At 39.0% G+C, this 26,314-nt stretch overlaps 1 protein-coding gene across 27 annotated transcripts in view; it reads right to left on the reverse strand.

Annotated features, from left to right (window-relative positions):
* Positions 1-19,025: 19,025 nt before the first annotated feature.
* The window catches only part of tcf7l2 (transcription factor 7 like 2), a 193,896-nt gene continuing 186,607 nt past the window's right edge, over positions 19,026-26,314 (reverse strand). For 7 of the 27 annotated variants that reach the window (XM_041209500.1, XM_041209497.1, XM_041209499.1 and 4 more), the window contains 3 exons: positions 25,913-25,985; positions 24,816-24,869; positions 19,026-20,998 (listed from right to left, as the gene is read on the reverse strand). In XM_041209500.1, the coding sequence (XP_041065434.1) occupies positions 20,560-20,998; positions 24,816-24,869; positions 25,913-25,985 (566 nt within the window). In that variant the 3' untranslated portion in view covers positions 19,026-20,559. Of the gene's footprint in view, positions 21,021-24,501; positions 24,527-24,811; positions 24,870-25,571; positions 25,645-25,912; positions 25,986-26,314 lie in introns of those variants that run through there. The other 20 variants (XM_041209513.1, XM_041209507.1, XM_041209511.1 and 17 more) reach the window with 15 other exon arrangements.

Consider the following 26,314-nt stretch of genomic DNA (forward strand, 5'->3'; position numbering starts at 1 on the left):
TGTATAAAGGAGCGAAAGCTGTGTGTAAGGGAAGGCAGTCTAAGATTCAACAAGTGTGAAATGCCTTCAGCCTGTATGTACCAAACTTCTGCCTCCAGGGACTGAAGTTTGGCGAACTCACTTTGATTTTGACTGTTTCAGGGTATCGTTTACTTTGCCTGAGTCTTTTAAAAACGTGTCTCTTACTGTTGGCTTTACGAAAGTGTAACTGGGAGTCAGGTTAAGTAGGGGATTTAGAAGTTATCATTGTGGTAATTTGTAGATGTGTATGTATTTAAAGTTACTTCTTCTACTAATAAATGTTTAATCTAGTTTTGTAAAAACCTATAAGGTTTGGTGGTCTTATTACTGCTGAATTTAAGGCACGCATCTCAAAATTTATTCAAATTGCAAAACAAGTTGTAGCAGTTGTTTCAAGTTTCCCTTTGGGCTTTGAACAACTCAGCATTTACCATCGGCTGTGCCATTATGCCACTGAAAGAAAACTGAGCAGATGAACAGTGATCTAGTGAATGACTGGCCAGCTAAGGTTGAGAGTGACATACCTGCTTTATTCCCACTTGGCTGCTATTTTTCATAAATAAGCTAGAAAAATCAATGAAAATCTGGATCCTATTATATGACAAGGATCCTGATGTCTGGAGTTACTGCCTTCCCAAACTGCCCATTCCCTACACCAACCTATGGCCCATCGGATGGCCTAGGGACCACACAATTAACCACTACTTCCACTTCCCACCAAGGTCATGGTCAGGAAGTCGGCCTGCAGCCGCCTTAACGAGGTGCAGGAAGTCGGCCTGCAGCCGCCTTAACAAGGTGCAGGAAGTCGGCCTGCAGTCACGTTAACAAGGTGCAGGAAGTCGGCCTGCAGCCGCCTTAACAAGGTGCAGGAAGTCGGCCTGCAGCCGCCTTAACAAGGTGCAGGAAGTCGGCCTGCAGTCGCCTTAACAAGGTGCAGGAAGTCAGCCTGCAGCCGCCTTAACAAGGTGCAGGAAGTCAGCCTGCAGTCACCTTAATAAGGTACAGGAAGTCGGCCTGCAGTCACCTTAACAAGGTGCAGGAAGTCGGCCTGCAGTCACCTTAACAAGGTGCAGGAAGTCGGCCTGCAGCCGCCTTAACAAGGTGCAGGAAGTCAGTCTGCAGCCGCCTTAACAAGGTGCAGGAAGTCAGTCTGCAGTCACCTTAATAAGGTGCAGGATGTCAGTCTGCAGTCACCTTAATAAGGTGCAGGATGTCAGTCTGCAGTCACCTTAATAAGGTGCAGGATGTCAGTCTGCAGTCACCTTAACAAGGTGCAGGAAGTCGGCCTGCAGTCACCTTAATAAGGTGCAGGATGTCAGTCTGCAGTCACCTTAACAAGGTGCAGGAAGTCGGCCTGCAGTCACCTTAATAAGGTGCAGGATGTCAGTCTGCAGTCACCTTAACAAGGTGCAGGAAGTCGGCCTGCAGTTGCATTAACAAAGTGCAGCTTTTAAAAATCGGCTAGACCTCCCCAGACTGCCTTGCCACTCACTCGGCCACTGCCTGCCAGGAGTTAAAGTCCCCACTTGGATGTCTTTAAAGAATATCCTCTATTCTAATGACGCAATCTACAAAAAGGGTTTGAACCTCCTAAAATTGGGGATTTACATAGAGATGTAGCTAGGTTTTTATTCTTGGTAGTGAAACATCAGCTAGAAGTTCGGTGCAAATTTAGTATGTGATTCTACATGGGAACTGACACAGCCTGTCACATATGGAATGATGGCCTCTGGTGATACTCAAACCCACAACTGAAGAGGTGTGTGACAAGTACTTCACCACAGTGGCACCAGGTTGCCTGTTAAAGTGAGATTCTTTTGCTTTAGGAAATAAGCTATGGCATTATATTACTATAAACCATAATTTTCAATAAAGAGAAACATATTTACATCTAATATACTGCCATAAACTCTGTTTATAATTAACATTCACATAGCTAAGACAATATGGTTTTGATTCATCTGCAGCAGATTATTTTACTCTGGCACTGTGATGAATATTTATTGTTGGTTTCCTTCTGGTGGCCGTATGTGCCACATAATCAAACTCCCTACAATGGTCTTCCACCATCAAGATTACTAACTCGCATGCATTTATCATGGGTTGTCTTTTTCAGGTCAGAAAATCATTTCTAGCTTTTCCATCGTTTCCACATTTTGAGACTAACCCTTCCCATGTGCATTAATAATAGAGCTATTAGTGCCCCAATAGTCATCAAGTCTCTATGACCAGTGAAAAGAAATAAAGAACTTGGATTTATAAAGTCTCTTTCATCCTAAAGGGCCTCACTGCCAATTAAATAATTAATTTTGGAAATATAGTCACCATTGTTTTGCAGGAGAACATAGCATCTAATTTGTGCACAAAAGCCCACAGCCAGCAATGAGATAAATGACCAGATAATCTGTTTTCTTGGTCTTGGCTGAGGGATAAAGTATTGTCAGGACATTGAGGAGGGTTTGTGTGCACTTCTCTGTGCTGTGTGGTCCTTTTGGTCGCTTAGCTTTGACAGAAACTTTGCAAGGTCAATGAGGCAGCAGTATGATGACTGTAGGTGCCTCAGGTCTCTAGAGGCTATGCGAGTTGAGCAGCAAAGTAAACAGAGCTGCTAGTCAGCATTTCTTCTGAATGCAGAATGACACACAGACTAGTATTACAGCAGCCTACCTTTAGCCTATGCACATTCTCTAGTCATTAAGGAAGGTCAAAAGGCCAGGATTGAAGTTAAGCAACTGTCTGTAAATAGTTGGTTCCCTATTTGGCCACAAGTGCCATCAAATCCACACATCAATCTAAATTCCACACCACCAGTTACTGAAAAACATTATATAAACACCATCCAAGAGGAAATTTCCTCAAGACTTTGAGATTAGATCTGAGAAGGTGGGATACTCGGAAAGAAGGCTGAAGGTAGTTCTGAAAGGGAAGGTTTCTAAAGGATTTAAAATTTGGGAAGAATGCAGCAAACTGAAGAGATTTAGGGAGGAGGATCCAGGATGTTGGGACCAGCGGGTTGAAATATCTTCTACTGATGGTTGAATGATGATACACCAACATTGGAAGAGCAGAGTCTTTGGGTAAGAACATTGGACTCTCAAAGTTTGCAAAGGTAGGGAATGGCAAGGATGCATTTAAAAATGAGGATTTAAGTCAAAAGACTCTTTAGAAACAAACCTGACAAATTGAGTGGCATGGCAAAGTCTCAAATAATCATGTTCTGGATTGTTCCTTGTGAGGTTACAAACTCCAGGATCAACAGCCATAACAATGGAACTTCTATTTACTGTAACATTATGATTAAATTTACAAAGAGCAAGCTGCAATGAAAAGTGTGTTCAAAAAACTTTCTGGAACTTTTACCTAACACAAAATATTTCAAACCAACAGACTTTCTAAATGTCTTTTGAAGGTTTTCAGGGCTCACCATTGACTATACCACGTCTGAATTCCTGAGTCACTCACTACAGCATACTGAAATTACCATTCCAGGAAATTTTGCAGTAAGCTTACAGGAAATCTGGCATGCAAAACAGTGTAAGTTATTGTGTATGTCAGGAAATTCTGCATCAATACATCTTATTTAGAGAAAGCACTATTAGCACAAACTTGCAAACAAAATTTGCTTTCAGATTGGAATGGGACAATAGTGCAGAACATTTCACCCTGTTCCTGCCTGCCGCCGTTTTGATTGGAGCCTTCAGGTAGATCGGTAAGGTTGTCTCTTGAAACATCTCCGAACAAAGCAAACCAGAGTCCTACAACATAATAGGATTGGGCATATGTAGCCTAGCCTTAAAGGAGCAACTGGAAGTCAGCCAATAAATGGGACAGGTAGGTGCTCCTTAAGCAAGTTTTGTTGCTCCTTCTGGCCCAATGCCCAAATGTCCGTCAGCCGCTGTCAGCTTTCCCTCCCTAAACTTCAACCAACATCTCAGTTCCATGGAGAAGCTGCCACCCTTCACCCTCAATCAGTTTTAACTTTATAAATTTTAAGTGTCACTTCTGACATATGTGAGATACCAGATGATTGAGGAAATTGTTCAGGGAAATCAGGAAAGTGGAACGCAGTGTGATTAGTTTCAGATTGTTGCAGTAAATTACTGGCAGATAAAATAGGCCAAATAGCTTTCTTCTGTATTGTAAACTCCAAATGGCTATAAGATAATAAAGTGAATATATTGTCTGATCAATGGTTCAGACCTCCCTCCACTCGTTTTCAGAGAGTGGGTGAGGGATGTATTGGGGGTTCAAGCTTTGTCCATCCACCTCTGACCTGATGAAAAAAAGCACATCAAGTTTATATCCCCAAGCCACATGTTTCTTTTATTCGTTCAAGGGATGTGAACTTCCCTGACTGTGCCAGCATTTATTGCCCATCCCTAGCTGCCCTTGAGAATGTGGTGGTGAGCTACCTTCTTGAACCGCTGCAGGTCCGTGTGGTGTAGGCACACCCACAGTGCTATTAGGAAGGGAGTTCCAGGGTTTTGACCCAGCAACAGTGAAGGAACGGCGATATATTTCCATATCATTTAGTTACTGAAAGAAAACACATGCCAGTAAAAACTGTGCACTTTGAAGCTAGGATTCTAAAGCCTAAAAGCATTTTCCAATCTGTGCTATTATCTCACCAAGCAACAGTTACACTTTGATTGACTGAGAGTCCACTTACTTAACAGCCACACTTTGTGGCCTTAAAAGGACACAGATCCACCTTGGGAGGATATATTGTGCAATACAGAGTAGCACAATCTTGCTAAAACACCAATACCATGAACACCTCCAAACGAGTCCTGTCATCATATTGTACATTCATATTGCGCCCTGCCACAAGGCTACAAATGTTTGGTCTTATTATTGTACTTAGCAAGATCAGTAGCATTATAGGACTGGGAAAGTGGTTGGTTGTGGAGCAGCTGGTCCATCGTTTGCAACTCATCACCAAAATTACTGTCAACGTGTCCCCATTCGCGGACTATTACTTTTGAATGACAAGTACGAGTGCGTAAGCAATTGAGGCATTGCCAAATTGGCCATGGTTCAGAAGCTCCAGCTGGGGTATGGTCATCAGGTCAGGAATCCAGACAACGTGCCCTTATCCTGTAGATGTGTTCTCCAGCTGTTAAATCTTCATGGTTTCACATTGCAGTGAAACATTTCGCAAATTAAGATTACACTGGGTAGAATGGTACTGGTGAGGTTGATGGTGAGGTTTGTTTCTTTTGGCTCTGGATGTGCCTGTTCTTGATATGTCTGGAGGATCAATACCTGACCATAGGCAAAGACCATCTGCTTTGATAAGCTTAAGAGCACCAGTAATATAATTGCAGCATGCATTAACAGAACACCCATGACCAATATCTCAGTTCTGAAAGGTGATGCAGTTTTATCTAATTGTGAGCTTGGTGTCTTCTAGGTATTGCAAAAGGGAAGTATCAAGTTTACGAGTATAAAGGTTTATACATCTTTTCCATGAGTTTAATCATCTGTGAAATTAAAGCAATAATGACATTCTCAAGAATAAATATTTCAAAACATCCTCTATCCAGCTTTACAATGACATACAGAATCATAGAATGATACAGGACAGAGGCCATTCAGCCCATTTTGTCTAGACTCTTTCATAGTGCTATCCAATCAATCCTACTCCATTGCTCTTTCCCTATAGCTCTAATTTTTTCCCTTTAACTGTATATAAAATTCTGTTTGAATGTCACTGTTGATTGTGCTTCCACCACACTTTGAGGCAGTGCATTCCAGATCACAGCTTAATATAAAAAAACTGTTTCCTCATGTCACCTCTAGTTCTTTGCCAATCATCTGAAATCTGTGTCCTCTGGTTACCAAACGTCCTGCCACTGGAAACAAACTATTTATCTTTATTTGATCTATCAAGCCATTGATGAGTTTGAATACCTCTTGTAATTTCCCTGCTCCAAGGAGAATAACCCCAGCTTCTCCTATCTCTGCACATAACTGAAGTCCCTCATCCCTGGTGCCATTTTAGTGAATTTCCATAGTGAACTCACCTATTGTCTCTGTCACAGGTTTCTTTGATATATATCCTATTGCCAAAGCCATCCTTGGCTATACTTTTCACAACGTATTAATTTGAATTTGGTTGAGAGCACTGTAATATGTGTACTCAGCTAAGCAGCTTCACCTTTTCCTGAATTATTTGTTTACACATTAGGTTGGTTTTCCATTAAAAGATTAAGTAGTGCAAAAAACAGGGGAGCCAAATGGTCAAGTTAGAAAAAAAAATCACAGGTGCTAAGTTGATCTTTAGTTTTATTCTGATCTATATCCATTAAGATTGTGCTGAGGCTTATAAACAAAAAAACCCAACAGGGATGTCATAGAAAACATCCCACCTCCTTTCACATTTAATTTGGCAATTAGTTTGAGGCAACAGATATCATTCTTTCACCTTAAAATGGCTGCCCATCCATTGGAGCTGAACATCCCAGTAACTAGCTTTAAAGCCCTGAAGCATACACCATTCAACAGTGTGGGCCATGGTTGTAGAAGGTTAATCAATTACTATATTCAAATAAGAATGAGGGTACCTAATTTAAGGCCAAGCATGCTAAGGAACAGCAAGGTACCAGAAACTTCCTTATTTAGAGGCATTTTTGTGAATGCTTTTTACACATCAGTGTGCTTTATTTCTGCTCCTATCCCCCTAACTCCAAGAGGAAATGAATATTTCTTGGTCCAGCTGATATTTCTACATAAGTTAATAACAGGAGTGTAAAAGAGTCATTAAAATATGGATAAATCCAGGTTCTGGATTGGCTTTCTTTCCAGATCCAGAGCATACAATATTTTGCAAGTCCCGCTCCTCGAGACATTCAGCACTAACTGGAATATCTACATTTGGCTGGAAGCAGTAAGTTGTACACATTGCAATTCTTATTATAAATAAAGTTCTGGCTTTACGTAGGAACTAGAGCGCAATGGAACGGACCCTAGAATTTGCAGGATTTTTACGAAGTGTTGGTGAAATGGGTTCCCTAATTTGTTTAGGTCAGTCAGGCTTCATGAGAAACAGGCCATTGTCAGACAACATCTGAGAAGTACTTAACATTTTAAATATCGCAACACTGTCTTTATGTTCACAATGGTTTTTGTTGAATTTGAAGGAGATTTGTGTGTCATAGATTAATCTCTATTGACAGTAATTTGGAAAACAATAAACCATTCGATTTCCATTACGTTATTCAGATCCCCTCAATCTTTTGAGGTCACAAATGGATTACTCTCCTGCTTATACTTGATGGGTGATAAAAGGGCGAGAGTTAGCTATTTTATCTGCGTAAGTGAATGGCTGTTGAATTGGTTAAAATAATAGGTTCTACCACTACATTTGAACCCAGGGTAATACCATCTGCAATCTTAGTCTTATTGTTTGCAGCTAATATTTCCAACATCCAAATTGACTTTGGGATACATGAAATAATAGTATATGCAGTCTCATTAGGGGTAACTCAGATCTATAAATAAGAGGCAATATAGTTTTGTCTCACAATTTACCATCTTTCGACCCAATTTAGGAGTGGGGTTAAAAGTCAATTTTGGGAACAGCCAGTAATAACTTTTGCCATCTTCAAGGCTACCTAAGTACCTGGAACTGATATAGATTTTTAAAGAAACATGTTCCTACTGGAGCTAAAATCTAACTCAGTCTCTGTGCTGCAACTACAAATGCAACTTTCCACTTCACGTCAACCATAAGCATGTACACTATAAATCTAAGGCCCTATCTTACTCCAAAAAGAAATCGAATGAGTCTTTTGCCCGGAGAGTCTCATTCCACTTATTCATTTCAAGTCAGGCCTAAATTCCAAAGTTAGCCTGCATTTACACCAAAACCATATCATTGGTATGAAGCAAAACACATGCTTTACTGATACTACAATTATAGTGTAAAAGCACTCTTAAAAGCAATATTCAGGGGCTTGATGCTATACTTTAACAGATGGTCCTTGAACCCTGGATTCTGGATTTGAATCCAGTCAGAATGAAAGGATAATTGTCCCTCTGCTGATTGTAAAGGTCCCATGTGAAATGAATTTGGTTGCTCTCAATTTAATTTCTAATAGGAATGGATCATAGTACTGTTCACAATTCTGTAAAAATTGGCAAATTTTACTTAAAGGTCACAGGATGGTTGCTGTGAGCTAGAAAAATTCCCATAGGTGTAGTTGGGCCAGATTTTGAAGATGTGGATTAATCCAAGGATAGATTTGTACTGTATTTGATCCATACCGTAATTATTCCAACAGGACTTGATGTTAACATTGCATGCCCAAAGTGGAGTACCCACCACTGCCATCTCATTGCTATGGCTACAAACACCTGCAATATTCTGCAGATCTGTGGGACCACAAACGAAATAAAGGTGACACCAATCAAAGCATGCACCTGACTAACTTCATAACATTAAGTAGATTAAACTGTAAATAAGAGCAGACAATTCTGGAAATACTCGGCAGTCTAGCAACACCTGTGGGTGGAAGAGAAACAGAATTAACATTTTAGGTCAACAACAGCGACTGTGTGTCATAAGTACTTGTAGTGAGATTGTTCAGTATAGCAAGGGTTAATGTGGGATGGGGGAAACAGTACCACCCACAGCATAATGTAGAGAGTCATATGATAGCGGACCGAGTACATTAGTTGTCTAGCAGAAGCCAGAATGGAGATAGTACCTAGGCAGGGCTATGAAGATGTATATAGTTATGTGTTACCAATAAACGTTTAAATGTTCAACCATTCAAGCCTCCAGGCCGCTTCGTGAGACATACTGAACAAACCCTTTCAATATGGTGGCAGCTAATGAACAAACCCATAACCACAAAGAAGCTGGAGGAGCCCAGCACCATGAGGCATGAAAAGCTAAGGAAACTGACGTTCTGACCTGAGCAAGAAAACCTGCATTGAAGACACAGCATGCCTAAAATTCTCTATTGCAGATGGAGAAGATGAAGGGCTGAAGAATAATTTACTGTGCAGCTGAAGATCCCCACCAGAGCATGTGGTGGTTCCTTGTGTATCCCCATCGATTGCAGAGTCAAAGGATCTGGCCAGATTGGAAGATGAGCAAAATTCACTAAAAGTCTGAACTAATCTTTTAAAAATAATCAGAGCACTAATCAGGCAGAGCATGTCGATTTTTAATCAGCGCAGTTAGAAGGACGCTATAGCTGGGTCTGGAGCCAGTGCCATAGTATGTGACAGTCGAGCTTGAATGAATGGGGGGGAAAAAAATAATTTAAACAGAAAGCAAAGTTAATTACGGTCTTCAAATCGATTTCCCAGGTTTCAAAAAGCAAGAAGCTGGCCCAAACAACTCATTTGAACACTTCCAGCTGAATCGCAAAGTTTTTTAAAAAAAGGCTTCAAGTTCACAAAAGGAGCCTGCCAACACCCAAAAAGCACAAGGAGGGAAAAAAACCATTACTGTAGTGCCGTCTTGGAAAAAAAAGTAAAGCTGTACTCCCCTGTTAGGAAAAACAGCTATGGATAGTAAATTAAAACTACCAGACCAATTTAGGCTGATGCAAGGGCCAAACCAGACACAGAAATGGATGTCACAGAGAAGAAATTTTTTTAGATTACAGGAGTAAACCAGGATTAAGTAGAAAATCAAAGGAAGTACAAGTTAGTAACGTTTATACTTCTTTGGTGAACTTGCTGTTGAAGTAAACCTAACGCAAGGCATTGATGAATCCTCAGACGGCTTTGATGAGATATGAAAGCTTTTGACAAGTTTTTTTATCCGCAAGTGGCTGTGCGTACAGAGCTTAAAAAGAGGGATAGAACACCCTCAATAAAGCAACAAAAGGAGAAAAGACTATACCCAACACAGTGGTGGCAGGCCATACAGTGCAATGAAGTGCATGGGCCAAAGAATTTAGTGCAGAGGAAAGGGAAGGCTGAGAACCAGCCAGAAGGATTAAACATCAGTCCTTTTGTAAAAGCTGACACATTACCCAAACCACAACAGCAGGTGACAATGCAAAGAGAAAATCATACAGCGTTTCAAGCTGCGGTTGGATGAAGCCATGAGTAATATAATTACAGAAACAAGCTAAGACTTCGCCAGAGACTGACCTGGCTAACAGTGAAACCAAAATGACGGGCAAAGACAAAGTTCTGCTGCAGGCAGAGAAAGAAAAGACAGAAATAGGACTGAAAAGGTTTGTATCAAAGCAGAATTGGAAGACTTGAAACAAGATTCAAGCAGAGCACGTACCTTTGAAAACACATGATAAACTAAAATCTTCAATGATCCAATTTGTTTAAGATGTGAACTAACACATTTCTGAGGTGTCACAAATGGTATAAGGAGGCTTTGAAAGAAACAAAAAGGTTGAATGTTGTGAAGAAATCAATAAGCGAAAATCTGAATTGTGTGCAGACTCAGTATATATCTCCAGAAAAGCACGAGGAAATAACAACTCTGAATTCCATGTTGGCAAATTGAAGAGGGAGTTGGAAGAAATCAACCAGAAGTACAGCCAGGCACAACAGCAGGCAATAAAATATACTCAAGGAACTTGTTGCCTCTTCCTGCTGACTCTTTTAAAAATCAATACATGCCCTAGGAAAACATGGAGTTAAAAAGGATGTTGAATACTCCTTCAGAAAAAGCCACATTGGAGCTATCAGTAGTGACAAAGCAATGCAATGAAACACAGAGTGAGATGCCAAGAGCTGAACAAGAAAATAAATAGTTGAAAGAACAGCTGATCGTCCTTCAAGATGAAATGCCAAAGGAGTACATAAACCTTCAGCAGCATGAAGAAATGAAGGGTGCCTTGAAATGCAGAATGGATGAAGAGCAGAACGAAGTTGAGGAGACTTAAATTACAAGAGGAAACAATTGAGCTTTGCAAAGAAAAGGGAAACCTGTTGACTCAGCCTTGATGTGTTCCAAGAATCCCTCAGATTGCTGTTCATACCTCTGAAAAATTAAGCAAAGCAACATGAATTTAATGTAAATTTGAAAGAAATGAAGAACCAGTTGGCAGAGAAGACATGGCATTTATCCATATTCCAGGAGGAGAATGTCAAGTTGCAATCAGACATCCAGGTTTTGAAAGAGTAAATACAGTTATAGTACATTCCCGGGGAAGAGTTTGAGACACTGAAAATATCACCGAACAGAGTTTACGAACTATAGGGGGGAAAAGGAGAAGATGAAGAATTCTTCTGCACAGGAGCATTAAAAAGTAGAAAACTTGCAGCTCAATTCAACAGTCAGAAAAGAGTTCTCGACCAGTTCTGCAGCACACCCAATTGAAAGTTGCAGTTCTCTCAAAAGAGTAGGAAGAGTGTCAGAACCAATTAGCAGAATAAAATTACAGAATGTGAGCCTCAAGGATAGCTCAGAGGGATTAGGCTCTGCTAAGGGAAAACTGTTCAGTGCAGAGAACCAATGTTCATGGATGAAATTTTGAGTTTGCTAATGAAAGCCAAGACTTGATGAGAACAATGGAGTGTCACTCACAGGAAGTAGAACACTTGAAAGAGGATTTGAAATGCCTAAATGATAACCTTATAGGAGCAAATTCAACAAAGATAGATCTTCAATTAGAACTTGATGAACTTCAAGTATCAGAATCTCTATTAGGTATTGCAAAAAACGTCTGGAACAGGAGAAGGAATTGCTGATGAATCAGAATGGCTGGTTAAATGCAGAATTAACCACAAAAACTGATGAAATTGTTGAACTTTGATCCAATCTTAAGAACATGAAAGATGAGATGCACTGTATGAAAGAGCAAATCCAGAATTTAAAAGCAGAAAAGGAAAATTCTAACAAACAGATTGAGGATCTAACAAGTAAATTGAATGAGTTGAAGGAGCAGTCAGTGGCAATGGAAGAAAGATTCAGAAAGGAATTAAATGCCCAGGTGAAGTTGTTAAACCTGTATAAAGATTCCACGGAAAACTGTGGAACAAAGACAACTAAACTCAGCAGAGTAGTTGCTAAGCCAAAATTGTGAAACAAATGGAAATAAAGCTTCCATTTTCAAAATGTCAACGTCCAGCAGGATTATGGCAGATCCAATGGAAAAAGAAAACCTGAGTCCACTTTATGAATGAACAGAGTGAACATTCCTTCCAGGGGGAACAGGACAAATCCATGGAGCCCAAACAAAGCAGATGGGTTGTCGATAAAGAGAAATTCAACTCCAAGGAGTGGAAAAAGCAATTCAGATGGAGACAACCAAGTGCCTGAAACACAGAATAATACGATTTCAACTCCATACCAAGAAAATATGCCCAAAGCAACTGGGTCTGCCACTTCTCCAAACGTGGCAAGGACAACTTCTGAAAGAGTAGTTAAGCCTCCAGACCGTCGGGATTTATAAAGTCAGTGACTGAGGGCCGGTGGTTTGGTTGGCGGCGGCGGGGGGTGTGGCAGGGGGAGAAGAAGCGGTAGCAAGAAAAGATTGCATTGTAAATATGTTTGAGTAAAGACTTGGAGGGAGGTGTAGAATAAGAATGTTCGGCATAGCAAGGGTTAATCTGGAAAAAAGTACCACCCACAGTATGATGTAGAGAGTCACATGATAGTGGGTTGAGTACAGCAGTCATCTAGCAGAAGCCAGCGTGGAGATAGTCCCTAAGCAGGGTTATACCCTAGAGATGTATATAGTTTGTGTGTCACCAATGAACACTGAATATTCAACCATACAAGCCTCCAGATCTCTTAGAGAGGCCGACTGACTTGCAACACCTGTTTGGCTGTAAAGTGCTTTGGAATGTCGAGGTTGTGAAAAGAGTTATATAAATACAAGACTTTATTTCCCCTGTATGATGCAATATTATATACTAAAAAGGAGAAAGAATGACCATGGCAGGGATTCAAACAAAACGTTCACATTAGTCTTCCAAACAACTTTGTAAAAGTAGCCCCACATGGGTCTAGAGGGCCACCTATTATAATCTCTGGCCATTAGGTTGAAAAGGCTGCAATAAGCACTCACAGGAATTACATCCACAATAACATTTACAAATCTACAACTGATGTCAACCAGATGGGAAATTCCAGTCATTAACCAGTCTGTTATCCAGATCCAAGTCTCCAACCAAAGTAACTCAGCAGTGTGTAAGTAATGTCAAAAGATTTATTTTCCTATCTTTGATCCTTCATTGTCTCTTTCTAAATCAGATTTCTTAGTGGCCCCTCACGGGTTGCTCATACTACACTGGAAGACTAGTCAAGCCTCCAGACCGTCTGAGCAAAGAAACACATTTTATGGGATTAACTTCATCCTGATAACATACACAAGCAATGTTACTTCAGAAATTCATTTTAAGATTAGGACTTTTCAAAACCACTCACCATTAATAAAGCAACTTGTAAAACTTTTCTACATCACCAATTTTACAACTGCAATTTAAAAGTATGTTCAAAACCCTGTTTTTTCAAGAATAATATATGTGTTCGATCAAACTCTGAGCTATAAGCAGGACTGGGAAATAATGAACTGCAACACACAATATTGATCAAAACTTGCAAATCAAACTTGTAATGTCAATGACAAAATATACAAACATCATTTAAACAAATACCAACAATCCAGTGAACCTTTTGCAAAAGCCAACCTACACAAGAGCTGCAATTGCATAATGATCTCATTTTGCATCCACAACCACCAAGTCTATTTTGATGAAAATATATTGTGATAAACTAAAGCACATTCAGCATTTGAATTGGGGCCAGATTTTAAATCAGTTAAGATGTTACATCTGTCCAACTCTAATCTTTTTTGCATGATTTCTATATTTGGACATTGAATGGTGCAGTAAATTGAGTAATTTACTAGGGGTGGAGCCACGCCAAATTTAATAAGATGCAAGCTTTTAAAAGAACTTTAATTAGGCATACACTTGAGCTCTTGGATTGTAAAGTACAAACAGATCACAGAACCAAGTTCTTCAAGAACCTACTATGAATAATAGCTGTTTTGTTTGTTACTTGGAAACTTATTTAATTCTGAGTCAGATGTTCACTGCAAGAAGGCGGGTATGGTCAGTGAAGAAACTTTATAAAGTTACAATGTGAATTTCTCAACAAGACAGCAAAGTGCTTAAAAAAGGAAGGCACAGTTGCACAGCAAGCAACCTGCAATAAATTACTCATTAAAATAGGAGTACTTTTAAAATGAAATACCCCATTTACAAGCTAATAGTTCATCCTGGAGTTTCACTGATCCACCCACCACCCTCAAATATTTGGCTCAAGTGTCCATTCTCTATCAGTGTGCCCCACCAGAGCACTGATAGACCATTTGACTGTGGAGGGTGTCACAGCCTGATCATGTCCTGGCCCAATAATTACAATGCAGATTCCTGAGTAGCAGTCAGGAGCAGGAACTCTGATTTACTTTTCTCCTCAAGCTAAGGTGTCAAAGCCAATTATTCTTTTAGTAAAGATACTACTTGCAGCCAAAGGGAGTTTGCTTTTGTTCAGCTCAGCTTTGCAAAATGCAAAAGAACTTTGGCATGGGTACATTGGTGATATAATTAAGGTAACCAAATATTAGACTTCCAATCCCTCAGTGCAAACTGTTCATTTTGACAATGCCATCTGGCAAGGATACCAAACTGGTGTCAAATATTTCAACACAGGGGACCAAAGCATAAACTCACAACAGGCTTAATCTATCAATGCCTTGCTCTATATTACATTGGGAACCTGAAAAACTCCAAAGTTGTGCCACTAATATATCTCTAATTGGATCAAGGTGCTGAAAAATTTCCAGTTTGACCAATGTGAGGAATTTAGATCCACTCTGGATTGTGCTTTAGAACACATCACATTGTGAATACATGGCTATAGCAATCAAACATGTATTGTAACATTTTTTCAAAGGATACAGCTGGTTGACTTTGCAAAATCTGCTTTTGTGGATTCATGACTAGAAATATGGTCAAGGCCGTATCTGGTCTCACTATATCTGCAGTATAAAGAATTATTCAGCCCCACCGCACCCCCCCCCGCCCCCCCTATTTGTAATGGAGTATACTGGAGTTTTGGAGCAATTGAGTTTTTGCACAAACTTTTGTGAAGTGTAAATTTTCTTAAATGTTAATTGAATTCTAGGATTTTTGAAACTGGGTTTTTTGATCCTGTTCCTGAAATAATGGAAGCACTATAGCAATAAGGCAAATATTACAACTCAAGCAGCTCTTTGCTATCCTTTACCTTCCAAGTGGTTTTGCACTGGTAAAAAAAGATGCCAAAATGTAGCTACTCTGTTGCCAAAATTGTATAAGCACCGTTGACAAGCACTGAAGTGTGTGGCTGGACTTATAAAAACAGATTTCTAAATACATTTTATTATGTTTACATGACTGAAGAAAGTTTTTAACTGCTTTAAGAATAGTAAGACTTGGTCATAGAATCGGAGAATTTTACAGCAAGGAGGCCACTCAGCCCATCACACAAGTGCAATTTTGTCTCCTACCCATTCCCTACATCCTTCTAAATTTTTCTTCCTGAAATATTCATTCACCTCCCTTGTAAAGATTATTGTGGTTTTGGAAGAGCATTCTGTGCCCCAACAAATTTGCAGTAAAAATAATTCTCCTAACCTTTGCCTTTGGGGCACAATCTTACATGGCGTCTAATTACAAACAGGCAAGCCAGTATGCTTATCCCTGGTTACCTCACCAAAACTCTCATAATAACAGCGCTATTGTCTGATCTGTTATTAACTACTTCTGCTTTAGGTAGAGCTCCAGTTTCTCTAGTCTTCTAAATAAAGTCTTTCAGCAGCTGAGTTCTGGATTGACATCCAGTGTGATACCTTGTCCAGTTGTTGCCCCTATCACCCTACCCAATCTATATGAGAACCTGTGGAAATCTACTCCTAATTGGGACAAACCACTTTATTACTTGGTACGAAGCTAATTACCACAATGAATTAAGCATTTAAGACGTGGCCTACCGGCTCTGTTAATCAGCCTGGAATCCTTCCACCACCTCACTATTTCTTGAAGGGAAGACGTACAAAAATAGTCTTTCATCTCGGGAATCACTTCACTGAATCCCCCCTGTGCTCTTTCCATGGCATCAGTATTCTAAGTAAAGTAGGACGCACAAAATCAGACAATAGTCTGATTGAGATTAGGCAATAGTTTGTACTTTTTTTTTGTTTTGTACTGTTTGCCTTTAATAGTCATTCCTATTTACAAAGCCCGTGTGCCTATGCATTTTTATTTAAAAAGAAAAAAGCAACTCTGAATCAACTTCTATCAGCCATGGCTCAGTTGGTGTTACTCTTGCCTCAAAGTCAGAAGGCTCTGGGTTTAAGTCCCTGTATTGGATTTGAGCACAAAAATCAGGCTGACACTCTATTGTGCACTATTGAGGAAGTGCTGCACTGTCGGAGGTGCTATCCTTCTGATGAGATATTGAACCGATCTTCTGCATCTACCCTCTCAGGTGGACGCAGAAGATCCCATGATACTACTTCGAAGAGCAGGCACATAACCTCTGGTATACTGGCCAATATTTATCCATCAATGTACATTATAAAACATATTTTTGATCATTATCAGTGTTGTTAGTGAGAGCTTATTGTGCACAAATTGGCTGCCATGTTTCCTACATTACAAAACCCTCTGAGCGAGGTCAAGCATTTATTTTGACTTCTAAAAATTTATTGGAATCCCTATGTCTCTCTGTTCCTTTTAAACTTTTCTAATTTAGTGTTTAGTTCCTCTCATTCTCCCTCCAAAAAAGCTTCAGTTAGATTATAATATTGTAATGGAAATATTTTGCAGACTCCAGAATCTTGCATTTAGCAGTGCCTGTAAAAATGAATGGCGATTGCTAACTGAAGGCAGCATAATCTACAAATGGTGTCAAGGTTTAGGCATAAAAAATGGATATTTGGGTGCACTATTGGTAGAGTGCTTGGGCATATGTGGTACCATACCCCTGCGATAGCCAACAGTTTGTGGGGGGGGGGGGGGGGGCAGACAAAAGAGGGCCAAAGTGATCGAGGGGGGACTTGGACTTGTTAACAAGCATGCAAGATTGGCCCTCAGTGTTGGATCTTCAACTTCTATGTTGTAGCAAAAGCAATTCAAAAGCTTCAGCCAAATATCACTGATTTCTGTTACTATACCTAACAAGCAAAGAGCATTCTTTGCTTAAAAAGGCAATAATAGCTCAGCAGCTCCTGAACAGTTCAGTACTTCCACAAATCTACTCAAGATATAAATCAAATTTTCTCTAAATTGAAGACAGGTTTATGAAATCCTAGAAAGTCTCACTCCCACGTTTTTTTTTTAGTTGACATCAATCTATTTAAAATGTATTTACGCCCCCAGTCCCTCCCTTTGCAGCAGTCATTTTTTCAACAGGGATCCAGAAACTGATGAGGATAATTCATCCATCATACCTAGTTCAAAACTGCCAGATGAGAGTATTTACCAACCCATCAATGCTCTGAACATACCCATTTTCAAAAGCGATCTGGAGTCTGAAGCAGGCAGATCACTAATGGAAGTTTGGCAAAATCTGATCAAACATTTTTGAGGTGACAATTCAGTGTTGGAAGAATTCACAAGTTTTAGCACACTGTTTTCTCAACAGGCAACTAGAATCTGCTGACAGGAAGTCACTCATCATGTTTACTAAAAATCCAATCAGGCATTTTTTTTGGGAGGGGGCGGGGCAAGTTAGTGTTCACACTCGAAGCAGATAGTTTGGAAATGGTCCAGGATGCAATGAGCATTGTACTTATCAGCCTGTCTGGTTAACTGATTGGATTGACCGTATATTGTTAACTGTTAAGTATTTAACACAGATAAGCCGCTAAGCTGACTAAATTGCTTTAGAATATCATGAACAAAAAAGCACTAATTTTCAGTTGAAAATATACCATTCTAAAACAGAATATATCATGGGATACAGACGCCTCTAACTTCCTTCTGCCTTCAACAGACGGCTCCGCAAGGCTCATTCAAAACTGTTGCTGAAGAATAGAAGGGTGTTAACAAAACTGAAAAGAGCAGATAGATTCACCAAAAACATGATATTTCCATAACTGAGGCAAGCATCTCCCAATATTTACCTGTTAACTTAATAAAAAGTTCATCTGTGGCACATAAATGGTATGGTTCATTTTATCAATCTTTTTCTGAGTTCAGCGACAAATATGACATGATGCATATTCATGTATGTTGTTTTTATAATATTTCTGTTAAATCCTTTATTTAAAAGTAAATTTCTGACTTTGCAGCACTATTCATTATTGTAATGAATTACTGAAACCACCAGTAGAGAAATAAGACTTAAATTCATGGTTTCTGTCATTTCAGAAGCACCGGATCAGAATCTGCTGAAATACAGATTACAGAGAGCTCTATTCTCCCTGTCAAGTCGGTACAATAAATCTAAACTCTGGTATATTTGTGATTTCATCATAAAAAAAATGTTCCAAACTTAAAATAAATTAACATACATAAAAAAAGCAGTTACACACAATATTATCCCTAGGGAATTCAGTGTTGAGAATTCATTGACAATCATGTAATACTTTGTATTTAACATGTCTTTTACAGTGCCTCACTAATGAAATATTGCTTTTCAAGCGGCACCCACCCCTGAACTCCGAAGAAAAGCAACAGCTACAGACCAGCTATAGGTATTATGCATACACAGTGAATGAGTAAATTGTTGAAAATAAAGAAAATTAAATGCAGCAGTAACAAATGACTCAATATGTATATCTGCAGAGGGCAAAATGTTCCGTCCATCAGAAACATGGTTCCCTGCAATAACTCCACATCTACAAACACATCAATACCAATGTCTAGCTCTCACTGAAGTGCATCATACCACATATTATCTGAACTTGGCAGAGGCAATATTTGACTTTTAGGCCAACAGTTGTTTCGGTTCAGGTTAAAAGTTGACGGTCCATTTTCTTCATGTAGCTGTGACGAAGAGCACACGAATACCACAAGAATTCTCTGCACGTACTAAGTTGCTTTTATTAATCCAGAACTGCATGCTACAGATACTGTACAGCATGAACATTGATTCATTACAAAAATGGTTTCAAAAACGAAAAGAAAAAAAGGAGCAAAAAACAGAACAGGAACATCACAGTTGTTAGGAAACATTGAGAGTATTCACAAAAGGTCATCAGCTTCTTAGTAAAATTGAAAAAAAACAGCTATACAACTGCTTAATTTCTACTACAATGGCACCAAATGAATGAACTTTTTCATCAGTTGTATACAGCCTTTGCAACATCAACATGCCTATTTTAAAATTTACTAAATACCTACTGATAGTAGTGTACATAAAAAGTGGCAGTTTCAGTTTTGAGTAATTTCCCCAACGTACAGAAAATTTGGCCCTTATGGGTTTTATTAATTCTCACCCTTCAATGCTTTGCTTTATACGATTTTTTGGATGATTTTGCCAATAGCTACCAAACACATTGCGTTATAGCTTAAACTAGTCAGCAACATTAAATCTACAAACATACCTATGTTACCTCACAGCTAAAAAGGACCAAAATACAGCAAAAATGGGGGAGGGCAGATGTATCGACCTTTAAAAAAGTTTGGCACAGAATACATACATAGAATATAGGTTAAGCAATTCCAGGGGTTGAGGCTTCAGTCCACTTTGGGGCTTTAGATGGGTGATCAGATGTTTTTTTGTGCTATTCCAAAAAACATTCCCCTCCCTCCCCCAATCGCTTTCAAGTTTTCTTTTGTACAATGGCTTTTTTTTCAGCAATTTTGTGCACTTTTGTTCTTTACAATGCCACTACATTATCCATTTGGTGACAGTCATGTATCACAACAGAGGAAAAAAGGTGAAATCCTTGGTAAATGAATCTTTTCATATATAAGATGCTTACACTAAGCAAAAAAAAAAACTTTATACATTGTTTGGAGAAATGAAAAATATTTAAAAGACAACATACATGATACAACAAGCATCTCTAAAGCAATAAATACTACTGGTCCTATAGCGTTGTAATTTCTTTTTGCAACCCCCCCCCCCCCAAAAAACAACGCCATGGAACAATGCATATTAACACAGTTTTCCCCATTATTTCTGTACATTTAAACAATAACACGCAACATCACAAAAGTTGTTCCACACAATTAACAGGTGGCACTGCATTCATTGTGCCCTTAAGGATAAAATGGACGTAAAATGATTGGTTCGCAAGCTCTTATTTAATACAAATAATACAGCGTAGCCAACTCCTTCCACAAGGGCTTCTTTGAATTTGATATCAGTCTCTTACTAGTAAAGAATCCACCCAGTAAGAGCGACATAACAGTGATGAACACTACAAGGTTTTGCAATGGTTGACAAGAGGTTGGCAGGATCTCTCAAGGCTTATCCTACATATTCAAAGAGGACCTTGAAATAACAATGGGTCAAATATTGACCAATGCACTCCATAACATCTACTGACATGTAGCCATATGGCACAAACAAAATAAAAAGAACACCAGCAACTATGCTAAAAGCTATTCTAAAGACTTGGTTACAAGTGAAAGTGGCTGGGACTGTGTCTCTTGCAAAGCACCGTGGGAATGGACAATTGACATGGATGAAGTCGAAGGTCGAGTCTGCGATGAAGACGAGGATGTGGATTGGTGTAAGGTGATGGATCGGTGCTCTAATGCCCCGTTCTGGCAACTAACAGCTGAAACTGCGCTGGACTTGAGTGCTGAGTTTGTCGACAAGACTGAGGAAGAGGATGGTGAGGAAAGATGGGCCAAAGGATCAGGTTTCATTGTGAGTGACAGAGGTTGCATTTGTTCAGTCTGTGGATCAGAGTCTGCTGTAGACGGACTTAACATGGAAGGAGAAGGGGGAGGAGAATCTAATATGCTTCCATCTGAAGAGGGTGGGCTGGCGCAGCTGCCTTCACCTTGTATGTAGCGAATGCACTTTTTTTTTCTCCTAGAAACAGGGAAAGATTTATCTGTAAATAAAGGGCAAAAAGACTAATGGAGTTGGTTATTTGAACAAAGAAAGTAATCTTATTCAGGCAACAAGAGTACATCCACGACACTTGAAATATTAACAACTATTGCAAGGCCCAGTTAAGCTAGCATATCTATAGGGTTTTACAAATTTGTTTAAATGTATAACTTTCTGATATGTGGAATACCGACAAAATGATTCAGTATATTGGGTTTATCTGTTAAGAACCACACCAAATTGAGGATGACAGGAGAAAGATATTAAAGGAAGGAAAGAAAGAAAGAAAGAAAAGGAATAAGAAACCATGGAAAATGCAAAATAAAACAAGAATAACTGGTTCTATGGCCTGCAGGCTGTGGCTGATTCTTTTAATGGTCTGCAATGGAAAACGCAAGTCAATTAAGGTTCGGTTGATTGAAAAAAGGTTCACATTTCATTAATAGGGTTCCTTGTATGCGTCATTTTCACACCAGCTATCTGTGAGAGGAAAGAAGGCTTTTATTGTATTTCACAATTCCTGGAGCAGTTTGGCCAAGGATTCATTGTTAGAGTACATTTGGTTTATTTTAGAAACAAGCAATAGTTCAACCACCAAATAAAATTTGCAAACAACAACATGTAGTATTTATTAGTAGGCCTCTTTCAATTTTCACTAAAAAAGATAGAAGGAAATGTATTAGTATTCACACTACAAATAATCTTATTTTGTCCTGCATTTTGCCAAAGGAAAGGGGATATATAGTTCATCTTTGAAGTTTTCTAACATTACAAATGACATCCCATTATCTATAGCCCAAGAAAGAACTTCACACCCATTAGAAATCTGTCAAATATATTCTGGGCCTGGATGATAAGACGCATTTCAGGCAGTTTCAGAGTTCAAGCCACAGAAGCCTGCTAGGTCAAACACATGCTAAACTGCAACGTATGCATGCAGTTAAACTCATGGTTCCTCAAGACAAAAGGGCCATGTAACTGACAGAAACATGCAAGTGAAGCAGCAGGTCATGCGCCATATTAGAACAAAGCTGGAGGTGAAAGGACCAACTTGGTGGGCTCAAAACAGAAAAACGCAACAACAACAACCAGGTAATTGCCAAATGAATAGAGCTTTGACCTCAAAATAATTGCAAGTCATGGCCGGTAAAGTACAAACAATCTTTATTTTGCTCAACCCCTGAACTGCTGAGGGTAAATGGTCCCTAGGTCTGGGATTGTATTTAAACAATGCATAAATTAATTCCTGACAATGGAGCAGGTTATTTAAATTTAGTTCCCAGAAAGTCTTGTAAAAATATAAACAATCTACAGGTAGACATTAAGAGGCAAAACAAAAATTAAATCTATGAGACTGGGGCTCATTTGCATCAGTGCATTGCAAATGAAATTCAATTTCAAAACTTAAGTTGCCGAATGCTAATAGCATTGCAAAGTCCAAATTAAAACAAAATAATTTCTCAATAATTAGTTTTAATGGAGGGGGGGGGGAAGCTTCTAAAACGTTCAGCAATTGTTAGTCGCACAAAATTAATGATAACAGGCAAAGCGTGTTGAATCCTTTACAATTGCTGCTTCTGACGTCAATACTTCCAGCTTTATATTTTTTCCTTCTATTACCGTTTTTTGTTTTGGAAATTTCCCTTCTCTTTGCTTTCCCATATCATAAACCTTCCTCCAACAGCGTGTTCTCAGTACTGGCTATTAAAGTAAGTCAGTACCTGGGAAATTTCAATTATATGCCCTTCATTCCTTTCTGGGGTGAGTTTTTTTTAATTTCTAGAAGTTGTTTCTCTTATTTTCTCCCATTTGGAGACTCTTAGAGTCATGGATCTTCCCAAACTAAGGCACTGAGTGAAAAAAGTAGCTTTCAGGCCTGCTCCAAATTATCTCCCCAATTTGGTGTCTGTGGACATATAACAGGGGATTATGGGCTTATACTTCTTACTTGCTGGTAAGTGTCCTGCCTTCAAAAATTGTCCTGCCCTCATTTGCTCCTTCCAAATTAAACTGAGGAAAAGCTTGGATTAAATTTTGCTTAAGGGAGCCACACAGCCCAACAAGGTCCCATGTTTGATTCTTAGTATGTAATGACTTAGTGCCCTCCTTCACAGCCCTGGCTGAGGTGAACTATAACCTACCTAGGTCAAGAAAGGGCCACAAAAAGCAAGGAGTCAAGGCTTCTGCTTCTGAACACAATCTAGTGACCATTGTTGAAAGAGTTGAAGAAGACAATAGAGGATTGGGCTGGACTCAGTTGTGATGGCCCCAAAAAGATAATAGCCCACCAACACTCACTTTCTAGATTCAAAGTTGAAGATGGCCATTTGGCTTCAGCACTAGAGGAGACCTGCCACCCTGAGCCAAATCCAATAAGGGAGTCAGTGCCTTCATGGAAGGTAAGAGATTTGGGTTGAAATAGTTCTTTCACAAGCTGAATTTTGAATATCCAAGTAATTTGGAATACTCATCCCTATCATTTTGTAATTGTAGGATTGTAGAGAAAATATTCAATAAAATGGTGTCCAGTAACCCAAGACTTTATTTGAAATTTTTATTGGAGAGTTCCTTATCCATCACATTTTTTTACAGTCTGGCTTAAATAATGTTGCATCAAAGCAATTTCTAAACCCATTTTTGCATAACTTTCCCCATCCAGAAAACTAACCCCCAGGTACAAACTTGACATCTGAAATAAGAACGGGGCACCTTTCGCAATATTAGAGAAGATAATCATGCAATTAGATCATTTGAAGAATCCGATTCAGAACTGTTTACTTGGACTCTTTACTCATTGCAATATATTTTGCATTATAATTTTAAACGTTAGCCCATTCAAAATGCATTAAATAACTACTTAAAATCTCACAATTACTCAAATGATTAACCAATTCATAAATCCAAAAAAGCTGCATGATAGCCAAAATGCTCAGAAGTGGTAAAAATTCTACAAGGAATTAACCATAACCAGTCTCAAATTTACAGCTGCTTTTACATAAAGTGGTATCAGTTGACAATTCTCTGGCACCTGTTCAGTAATGCACTGATGTTTGTCCATCACTTGGCAATTGTCCGTGCTGCATCTTACTTAATGTTTACTTTTAATTTGAGCACCATTTATTAGAAATGACACAGTCAAATAAGCAGATGAAAAAATGTATCACTCAGTCATGGAATTCAGTCAGAATTATATTTTACATCGTTAAGATCATGATTATAGAATGAAGGTAACTACTCTTAACATACATGCCAACATAAAGACAGTGCTAAAAAGGAACACACGCAGGTGCACAATCTCTGTAAGCCTCACTACATCAGAAGAGATTTCAGTATTTACAATAATTAATAACTAAGTGGGGTTAGAGAGACTGTAACACATTCTGAATTAGGGGAAATGAAGTGTGAAAGAGAAAGAGAGAAATCGAGCACCACGTATACTTGAAAAATAAAAAAGTTTCAACTTTGAAGAAACGAATACCTACCATGACAACATTCCCACTTCAAAGACTGCATGTGTCAGGACAAAGAAATAAGATTTAACCAAATGCAGTCAACAGGAAAGGTGTTTATAAACAGGACAAAACATTTATTCCCTCTACCCAGCCAAGTCCTAAGAATTAGAGAATTGGCAACCAGAGTAGTTTGAAAAGTTCTAGAGTACCCAGATTAGCTGTGGTGGATAAGCCTTTGACCATTTGATGTCTGAGTTTGTTTAGTTAAACCGAATTGTAAGAAAACTAAAAGAGAAATTTAATTGTGTTACTTAAAAAGATATTCCAACAGATTTTGCACTCGCCTGAAAATGAAAGTTTCCTCTGAACGAGCTTGTAGCTGGTATGACGCCCAATTACTAAAAATAAATTGGCGATTAATACATAAAATGTAAAGACATAGTTACTGGAGTGCACAAATACCGTTCTGCTTCTTGGAAACTTATCTGTTGTACAATTCTGTGATAATTACTCAGGAGAGGCGATTATTTTATCAATAACAGTCTCTGTAAACAAAATAGTAGCTCTATATGTTGAAATTTCACATTTACTGACTAAAATGAACTCATGCACAGAAGAATATCAGTACATGTTGTGCACTTAGAACTGCAATGTCTACACATTCACCAGAAACTAGGTGAGTTTTCTAAAAGAAATATATATATATGTACATACATATACAGATCTTTATGAACCATGGATGGTTAGTAGTTAGAGCCAGTTTTCAAGATTAAAACTTCTCTCTCCTCTGTCCTAGGTTTCACTGCACCAATCTCCGACACAAGGTCACAGGCCCATCGCAACCACGGTTTGGGGAGGGCCAGGAAAGTAGGGCAGGGTGGGGGGGGAACGGAGGTGGGTAAAGGAGGTGGACAGTGCTTGCAAGGAGACAGACCAATGCTGCTAATAAAAGGCAACAGGTAAAAAAGAAAAGAAAAATAAAAAAAATCTGCAATAAGCTATAGAATATTAGCACATTAGAGCACAGGAAAGTCACACGAATGCACTACAAATCCAATAAAAGGGCATATTTAATTCCGGAAGGCCTAATGGGAGTATACCTGCAAGGTTTGCACCATAAACTCTGTTGGTCTAGCCCGAACAATGCCCGACACTTCTTTGGAGTATTTGCATCTGTTAGCATGAAGTAAACAAAAACAACAAATGGAGGATACTGCTCACTGGATGTGACATCTCAGCCAGAGCTAGTGGTTTAGCTGGCCAAGTTGGCATTCTCCCCTCATCACTTTAAAAACAAAATTCGCATTTCCTAGCAACAATAGATGCAAGGGTAAGTATCAGCATCCAATTAAAACACTGAAACAGTGATAGCAAGAAGGGGAAAGTACCAATTTAACCCAGCTGAAACCAACCATAGCAAACCTGGGAAAACGATACACACCTGCACGGGCCGCACCAGTTATTCTGTTGATCAAGGCCAAAGCGCGCTCGGCATTTCTTAGGAGCGCTCAGATCTGAACAAATTGGAAGAAAGCGAGCAGAGGAGACAGAAAAGGAAGGAAGAGAGACAAGAAAAAAAGGAATAAATCAATTTATCTGTTACCAGTGATCAGTAATGCCCTCTAATTTCATAAAAATGTATTAAAATCACAGCTGTATTTTTCACCCATTTAAAAAGCACCAATATTGTGTGGCAATACAAATTTGAATTATTTTATAATAGATTTTAATGAGAATTCACAAAAAGAAGTAAGCGGACTGAATAAAGAACCTGCAGGTTAGTGCCAGCAGAGAATGTTAGGCTTGAATCAAGCTGAAAGGTTAAAGTGCTTTGCAAAAGGAG

Source organism: Carcharodon carcharias, chromosome 17 (assembly GCF_017639515.1).
Source record: "Carcharodon carcharias isolate sCarCar2 chromosome 17, sCarCar2.pri, whole genome shotgun sequence".
In the NCBI taxonomy this organism is placed as follows: domain Eukaryota; kingdom Metazoa; phylum Chordata; class Chondrichthyes; order Lamniformes; family Lamnidae; genus Carcharodon; species Carcharodon carcharias.